Source organism: Atheta coriaria, unplaced genomic scaffold (assembly GCF_025399875.1).
Source record: "Atheta coriaria isolate IRGN ID8LTWV9N9 unplaced genomic scaffold, Caltech_Dcor_3.1 hic_scaffold_1_pilon, whole genome shotgun sequence".
In the NCBI taxonomy this organism is placed as follows: Eukaryota; Metazoa; Arthropoda; class Insecta; order Coleoptera; family Staphylinidae; genus Dalotia; species Dalotia coriaria.
Genome location: NW_027045443.1, coordinates 7,080,046 through 7,088,074, shown reverse-complemented (window position 1 = coordinate 7,088,074; position 8,029 = coordinate 7,080,046). Strand labels below are relative to the sequence as shown.

Here is an 8,029-nt window from a genome sequence, read left to right as displayed (position 1 = left end):
GTCAAAATGTTTGTGATATAATTTAACCGATGATAAAATAATTTGCAGTTTGACTTTGGCTAGATCTAAGTTACTTCGATACAGTATCAACTATAAACATATTCGTTACGTATATAATTTATTGCTGAGGTCATACGGGTCGAACACGCAAACAAAACAAAGTAACTAACACTGCACCAGTAATTTACAGTAGTTTAGAGTCAGTCAAAAACACAAATTAATTTTTAAACGAAAATGTAAGTTTAGTTGACCGATTTCGTTTTTGTTTTGCGTCAAACGTTTAAAAATGTGTACAATGTACGCGTACTAAGAGCATAAATTTGTTGAAATGTGTAACAAACATGAACGTGCTGGTCTATGGAATGATGCAATGCCGTGAAATTGGTCTATTTGTTACTACAGCACACTCATATCTACAGGTAATATTTTAAAAACACAGGAACATAAGCTGGCAGTCAGCAAGCATTTATTTGCAACACTTGTGTATCTTCAGGTGTGTTCTGCTCTAAACGGCGGCACTAGTGATCGTCTTTTTAAATAATTCATACGTTTATATTTTGTAATTGGTAGTCATTTAAAATTATGATAAATTATGTATTACACATACGCTGGACGACGCACAATTGTTTGTATTTTGCCGCTCTTGGAACCGGCGCATGTGTAATAAAAATTATTGCAACAAAACAAACAAAAATTGTGCAGACACACGACTTGACTGGAATAAATACCATGAGTTTAAAGACAAAATAACTAGAGCGCTCCTGAAAAAAGAACGTGCGCATGCACATGAAATGAAGAAAATTATCAGAGAATTCCAAGAATTGTGCGCTGGAAATTATCGGGCAGTCACCTGTGCAAAGAACTGATAGTATTGTTGGAACAATACTGTCGTGACACTAATGAACACTAATGAACTGTAATACTCCATTAAGTTGAAACAATATTTTCGCTGTTGGGTTTGTGTTTCACTGATTTTGTCGTTTGCTACGACTCCATCTATCAAAGTCCTCCTGAGTCGCCTCTCCGTTGACACCAATTAAAAGTCAGTCTATTTGGTTTGATTTGAACCTGTTTCATGCATAAATGTAATTAATGAAAGTGCAATTAATTTAATTGCCAATTGCTCAATAGCGTAATTGCGACAATTTGCGGGTCATATCAACCTGATTGCATTGGTCACAGTGTCGCACTGTCAAAGGTGTTCGCGTGTCCTCAAGTACGGTCTTTTAGCCCTCGTATATCGCCTCCACGACATCCACTTAATTTTTACGCAAATCGAATGCGCGCCGGTTAATTTTTCGTCGCCTGTTACGTGATGCTCATTCAAGGTTTTTGCTTTGAAGTCGTAATCGTTGAATTGCATCACATATGCTGAGCTTCCAAATATTTCTTGTACACGCGTTTATCTTTCGATTGTTCTTTGTACTGAATCAAGTAAAGTAAACAGAGGAAGGTTTTGTTCAAATTACCCGTATTTAAAGGTTTAACGTTGTGCAATTTTTTTTTGTAATTTTAGTATCCAAAATGTTAATACATTCAAATATTGTGTATGAAGGGTGAAAATCGCTTCTTTAGACTTGGAACTAGCACAATAGTAAAAAAAATCATAAATCCGAGTTATTCAAAGGTTGTTATTGAAAACATTAAAAATGTTTATATTTCTTGCGTGAAAGTAAATAAATCGTTTTATCGCACAAGATAAAATCGTAAATCGTATAAACTTACGCAGATATTGCAATTTTCTCGCACACATTTTTTTACAAAAACAACATGAATTAGTTTCAAATAATAATAGCTTCAAAGTACTGTTAACAAATGATTACATGATTAAGGGTGTGGTTGCTGGAAGGAGCGTTTATGTGTTTTCCTGCACCTAGACGACCTAGACGGCGAGCAGACGAAGAAAAGCAAACGCATCATTCCGACAGGTGGGAGACATTATATGAGGATGCAGGTAGATTCGACATGCGCCAGTCGATACCGCCGCGCCAGCCGTACGGTCGTCCAAGTGCTCACCTCTTTTGCACGCCGAAGAAGTCATCGCCGTCACGAGTGGTGGTGGGAACCCGCGCGGCGAAGAAATTCATGAAGCGACGGTGCGTTCGCGGCGCCTGCTTTGCGCACGAGAAATGTGAACTTTCCATTTCTTTTTGCGCCGCACGTTCCTCACGAAATTACAGTGTTCATAACATTACATTCGCGTATATCATCCGCCTTTCAAGCATCGATAACGGCAATTGACAATCATTGTCATCAAAATATTTGCTATTCAACTCCAGTCGGATTAATTTGAACAAATTCGTCCGGTAAGTAATTGTAATAATTTCTATTTATTTTATGAAATTTGTTTTGAAAGAAACAATTGATTGTCATCTAATTAATATTAATGGTTTGATTGTTTTGTTTTGAAACTTTTAGCGTTTAAAAATTAAAAATAAATACACACGTGAAAAATGGAGAATAATGAAGTGATCTAACCGATTCATGATTCCCAGTATTGTTAATTGTCATGCATGCGAATTATTGTTTATTTTCTAATGACAGCTCGTAAATGTATCACTTTCGATTGATGGACTGGAGGTATGTTGCATCCAAAATTGAATGAATTAAAATCGGGCATGGATGGTTTCGCTCAACAATAACTAGAAATTAAGTTGAGCCGAGCGATGCATGACAACCGGCGACAACTATCGTCCTTTAGCGCCGCAATCGTCGCATGAAAATGATTTAACATTTTCTCCTTTTGTGACGAAATGAAAAGTGAACAACTAATTCGCTTAATGTCAGTCGTTGCGACGTAACAACGATAACTGACACTCATTAAGCCATTGCTCCACTCGACTAACTTTAACTTACGTTCATAATAAGCACGCACGACAATTTTTGTGAACAAAACGTTTATTTCACGAACAATTGTCGTTTCTAGTACTGGTTGCCGCGAAGCAAGCATTGATTTATTTTTCTTTGTCTTTGTTTCATGATGCAAAATGTGCTAAAAAGTTGGCGAGCGTCACAATTTTACATCATTTCTGTAAATCACTTCATTGTTTTCCCGAATGAATGATTTCATTTTGTTTGATTATAGGTGTACGCGCAATTACCACACCCAAATCAACTAATAGCTTATGTTTATACGCCTTGCTTTGTTTTGATTGAAATCAACTGTTTTGTTACAGAAGGATATTTGAAAATCGCTGACGAAGTTAATTCGATTTGACCTTTGGAGCAATCAAACTAATGATCTAATATAATTTGCGTGCGAAATAAGCCATTATATCATAATCGTGTACGCAACCATCAAACTTTAAACAATTAACAATAAAAAGCTTCGAGTGCCCAAAAACGTAAACAATAAATTAAAATGATGTAAGAATCAAAGCTATAACCTCACTTATAAACTATTTTTGGTCGTGATCAGTTCAACAATACGTAAGTGAACTTAAAGTGCACAAAAATGGGACTTAAGTTCGACAAGTGGAGTTTATTGAAGATTTTCGAAGTGGTAAGTGTTATAATTTCTAAGGTATGAAGTTTTAGACAGCTTAAGTGTAGTTTAATAAGCGAATAATTAAAAGTAATTACGCTGTGAAACTATGCAAACGCGCCGCTCTGAATCAATTGAATTTCATCTAGATCTAAGTGGCTGCAACTTAGTACTCAACTTACTTTACGCATCCACCTGCAAACCAGCGCTACCTGCTATTTAACATGTTAAAAGTTGAGCAAAGGAGTGAGTGCTGGTTCAACTAAATATGCACACAGCCGACACGATTTTCTACCAACGCGGCATCAATTTCCTTCTACGCAAATCATTATTCCATTAATTTTAATCCGCTAGCGGCGATTAAGCGATGTAACTATTTAGCGCGTGCTCAGATGCACTCGAGATACACCTCTCAACCTATATATTCATAATTCCGACATTCTTCACACTTTTCATTGAGTATTATTAACGCCTGCAATCATCGAAAGCGGGTGCGCTCGCGTGTCCATCATGGCGGCAGGTAACACCCAGTGGTAACGCGGTGTTGCTATGATAGGTTTATGATAGCGCAGGTCGATTTCATTGTTCGCGTGTTTGCATAAAATGTATAACAATGCGCGCCAATCTGTGCAGAACACTGCACGCATTTACTCTCTGCGTGTCACTATGTATGTGTTCTATGTTGTTTTATTTATTGTCGTGGTCGCGTTCAATGTTACCAGTAGAGCGTGCAGAATCGCGCGTATTGTTCTCGACTTTACGCCGAACACAGAAAACGCTACAGATTAGCTATAATCAGATATCATCAGAAGATTACTAAAATCACCTGATGCATTTACCCAAATTTAAAAATACATGATTTTTGCTATATTTTGTGTTAAGTCTTTATAAAAGTTACAAATTGATTAATTGAGAAAACCTACTTTTTCAAATTGCTACTCAAATTGTACGCCTTATTTGGAGTAGACAAAGTACTGCCATATCGGAATAATGCAACTTACTCTAATTTCTAAAATGATTAGACAAACAAATTATAGAGCGTTAGTGCTCATTATTTTAATGTTCAGTTCAACATTAATGTTGATTTTGTCAAATAACTAATAGTTCTTCATTTCTACCGAAATTATTGTGTTAGCCTACCTAGCTCCATCGACTTTATATTGTAGAAATGAAATCACCTTCATCTACATGTTTTTTCCGGCTGAAAAGTTTGTATATTTCTATTATTACAAGTTATGTAATAAATCAATGCAATCAATTGATTGCACATCGCAAAACATTGAAAACAGTTGTTACATGCGATGGTATTATATTGTATTGACAAGCAACATTATTAGTCACCTATCTCTCAATTAAATTATGCAAGGTTGAGCCGTACAATTGCACACTGCATACACAACATTCAACAACTGAAATTCAAACTGTGAAACGAGCGTAATAGAAAAAGGAAATTTATTTGCGTTGCAGTTTCACGTGATACTCATGCATTCACTTAATAGTTATACCAGTGTTCGACCACAATAATAATACTTAGATTACTCGCACAATTCCGCAGAATACCATGTGTGATTAATTAGCTTTTCTATTTTGGACATTAATTAATTAAGCAATAAACATAAATCACCTGACGTGTGAGGTTCAGTCGAAAAAATAATTTCAGTAATTAAATCTTAATAATTTATTACACTAAATTGTAATTAAAAGCTTTAAATTAACACAACTAAAATGATTTAATTATAGCAGATCAATCAGTCATGTCTTTTCTAGTCCGAAATTGTTCGAAGAGTCAGATGTTTGATGCACGAAAGAATCGAGAAATTATAGAATTTGTAGTTCGGTAATAAATTTCGCCTGCGAGCTACTAAATTATGATCAACTAACTGTACAGTGTTCGAACATCCACAAAATATGTATCATTAATCCGCTCATTAAATTAGTTTTCGTTTGATATGCCTTTTTCCCTTTTTGGTTTCATTATAGGTGCATATATGAATATAAATATCGAATAACTTTCTAAAGATTTGCACAAATATTAACATAAATATTAATTAGGCAAAGAAATAATTTAAAAGTATTTTTTTCATAAGTCGGCAATCAAATCCGAATTGATACAAGTTTACTACAAAATGAATTATTGCGGATTGACTTTGAAACATCATTTTATGTTAAATAATTGTATTAATAATTGAAATTGAACCTTTTTACAACAAGACTGAAACTATATCACATGGAATTTTTAATAAACTTTGCCCATCTGTTCATAAAACTTTTACTTTACACCTTATATGGTACTCTTGTTAAATTTTTATAAATGCGAATCTGTTTCTAAAATCAGTCTAGTTACTAAGGTATTGAAATATACTATTAATGTTGTTTAAAAAAATTAGATGCTAAAGAAATATAGCCAAAAGACCTCATCAGGTGTAGTACAAACGTCTGGGCTCAAATCCTCGATGTTTTTCTTTTATCTAGCGGTGTTATGCAACATGCTGTTCGTTTGTTTATAATTGGCACAGAATTGTTGTGGTTTTGATGCCTCGGCGAAGCTGCGCGATGGCTATTCAGTTGTTATTTCCGTTCGACAAGCCCCAGGTAGAGACGCTCGACGCGCCGCAGAACCGGCTTTAATGTGAGCCACCGCGAATGAGTTTAATTAACAGTTTAGCATTGGCACGAATCACACGATAGTTAATAACACAGTCATAAAGTTTAACTATGTCGCGCAGTTTGCCTTTTGATTGCCGTGAGGTGCTTCAACACCTCAGGCATTTCGTTTTCTTAAGACAAGTACATGAAGAAATTGTTTGAATGTTAAGAAATTAGGAAAATGCGCGGAAAATTATTTCTCACTTGCAAACTTTCAGAGATATTACGTTTGGTTTTGTTTCGGATTTTCTCACAAATTGATGAAGAACATGAGATCCGTTAATGTACAAAACCAACAATCGACTGTGCACTTCTCAAACAATTCACTTTCGCTTTTTACAACTAATTTTTGTTTCTCATTGATCATAATATCATGCCTTATAAAGTAATTGTGATGAAAACATACGACAAGGGTGGCAAACATGGTAATGTAAAACTTTCTTCGGGCGTGATGACATGAGAGAGTCGTTGTGCAGATTTTTGCGCAATGATGACAGCCTAATGATGCTTCGTCAGATCTATATCGCAATTGCATTGTTCTGCTTTCATCTCTGCAGGCGTTTGCGACTTCCTGCTTGATTACGAAACGCGTCACCGATGACGAGGCGCAGCGTCTCTTCTTGTATCTGCAGAAGCTATCACGCGAATGGAGTCTCCTGAATAATGTCACCTGGGACCGCATCGGATCAGCTGTCGCGGACGCTACTTACGGTGGCTACGTGATTATTACCTCTGCATTGTTAATCGGACGATTGATCGGTGAATTGCCGACTGAGAAGAGAGTGACGGAAATGGTACTCCTGGGATTGGGTGCTTTGCTATTTGTTATACTAGGTTTGTGTGGTTATATAATACGATTAATTGCTGATGATTTTGTTTATTGATTTTTGTAGGAAGTCTGGAATTCGCGGCGTTAGACTCGGTACCTCCAGACCTAATCGATAACGCCGCCATTTTGGGTACCTTGTCGCTAACTACCGCAGCACTGTTCCTCTTGGACCTGGCTGGTCCCCGAGCGAAGAAACCTACGCTACAAACTCAACCAAAAGCATCACACGTGCCTTAGAAGTCCACAAAATGCAAAAGACCAGAGAACCATTCAGTTTAGAACCGGAATTTGCACGGATAGAAAACGCTCGCATGGAGAATGAACGTAATGGGAAACTTAGTGATGATAAAACCAGAAGCTCAATGGTAAAACTGATAAACACAAATTCGATGTGTATCCTCATGTGGAACATGACCATGGTAAAGATCACGTGGACAGTTTTGAGAAGGTTAATACCAAAGTGGAGGAACATTCGCCTGTTTGGAGCAAAATTCAAAAAGGTAACATTTTCTCCCTATTTGTTTTGGGTTCTATTTAAGAAAATTGTTTAGGGCAATATGGCAAATACAGCGACATAGTTACTCCAAATTACTTGTATCCTCAACATGCAAAGGATTACAAAAAGGATTACAAAATGGAAGAACGTGAGCGTGAGCGAGAAAGGACGCCGAGTACTCCCGGTGAACCAGGATACGTACAATACACTGCCAAGCGCTGGGGGCAGCCCATTAATGGGCATTCGAAAGGAGTTGGGCAGATTCCAACCCAAGTATAAATTTAACATTAACATATTTATGGCATCTTAGTATACAATCTTTTACGAATTTTCTATGTTTATACTTCACTTTTTATTTTAACTATAGTTTAGTTTTAAAAAATGTTTATTTGTATTGTGGGGAATAATTTGAATGTATGCAGTGATTGAAAGCTGTAAAACGTGGTCGGAAACAAATGAGATATATTACAGTATATTACCAATAATCAATTAAGTAATAAATTCATGCCAAAATTATTCTTAAAACTTTTTATCTTTATCAAGCAGGCCACACTATCGTTTCTAAGATTTTGTT

At 36.1% G+C, this 8,029-nt stretch overlaps 1 protein-coding gene across 1 annotated transcript; it reads left to right on the top strand.

The window, feature by feature from the left end:
- Nucleotides 1–1,960: 1,960 nt before the first annotated feature.
- Nucleotides 1,961–7,971, top strand: LOC135795237 (uncharacterized). The gene is given in 7 exon segments (XM_065306843.1): nucleotides 1,961–2,306; nucleotides 3,177–3,502; nucleotides 6,688–6,964; nucleotides 7,024–7,173; nucleotides 7,176–7,264; nucleotides 7,315–7,459; nucleotides 7,511–7,971. Coding segments are annotated over 6 exon segments (933 nt in total). The 5' UTR covers nucleotides 1,961–2,306; nucleotides 3,177–3,454; the 3' UTR covers nucleotides 7,735–7,971.
- The last annotated feature ends 58 nt before the right edge of the window (nucleotides 7,972–8,029 follow it).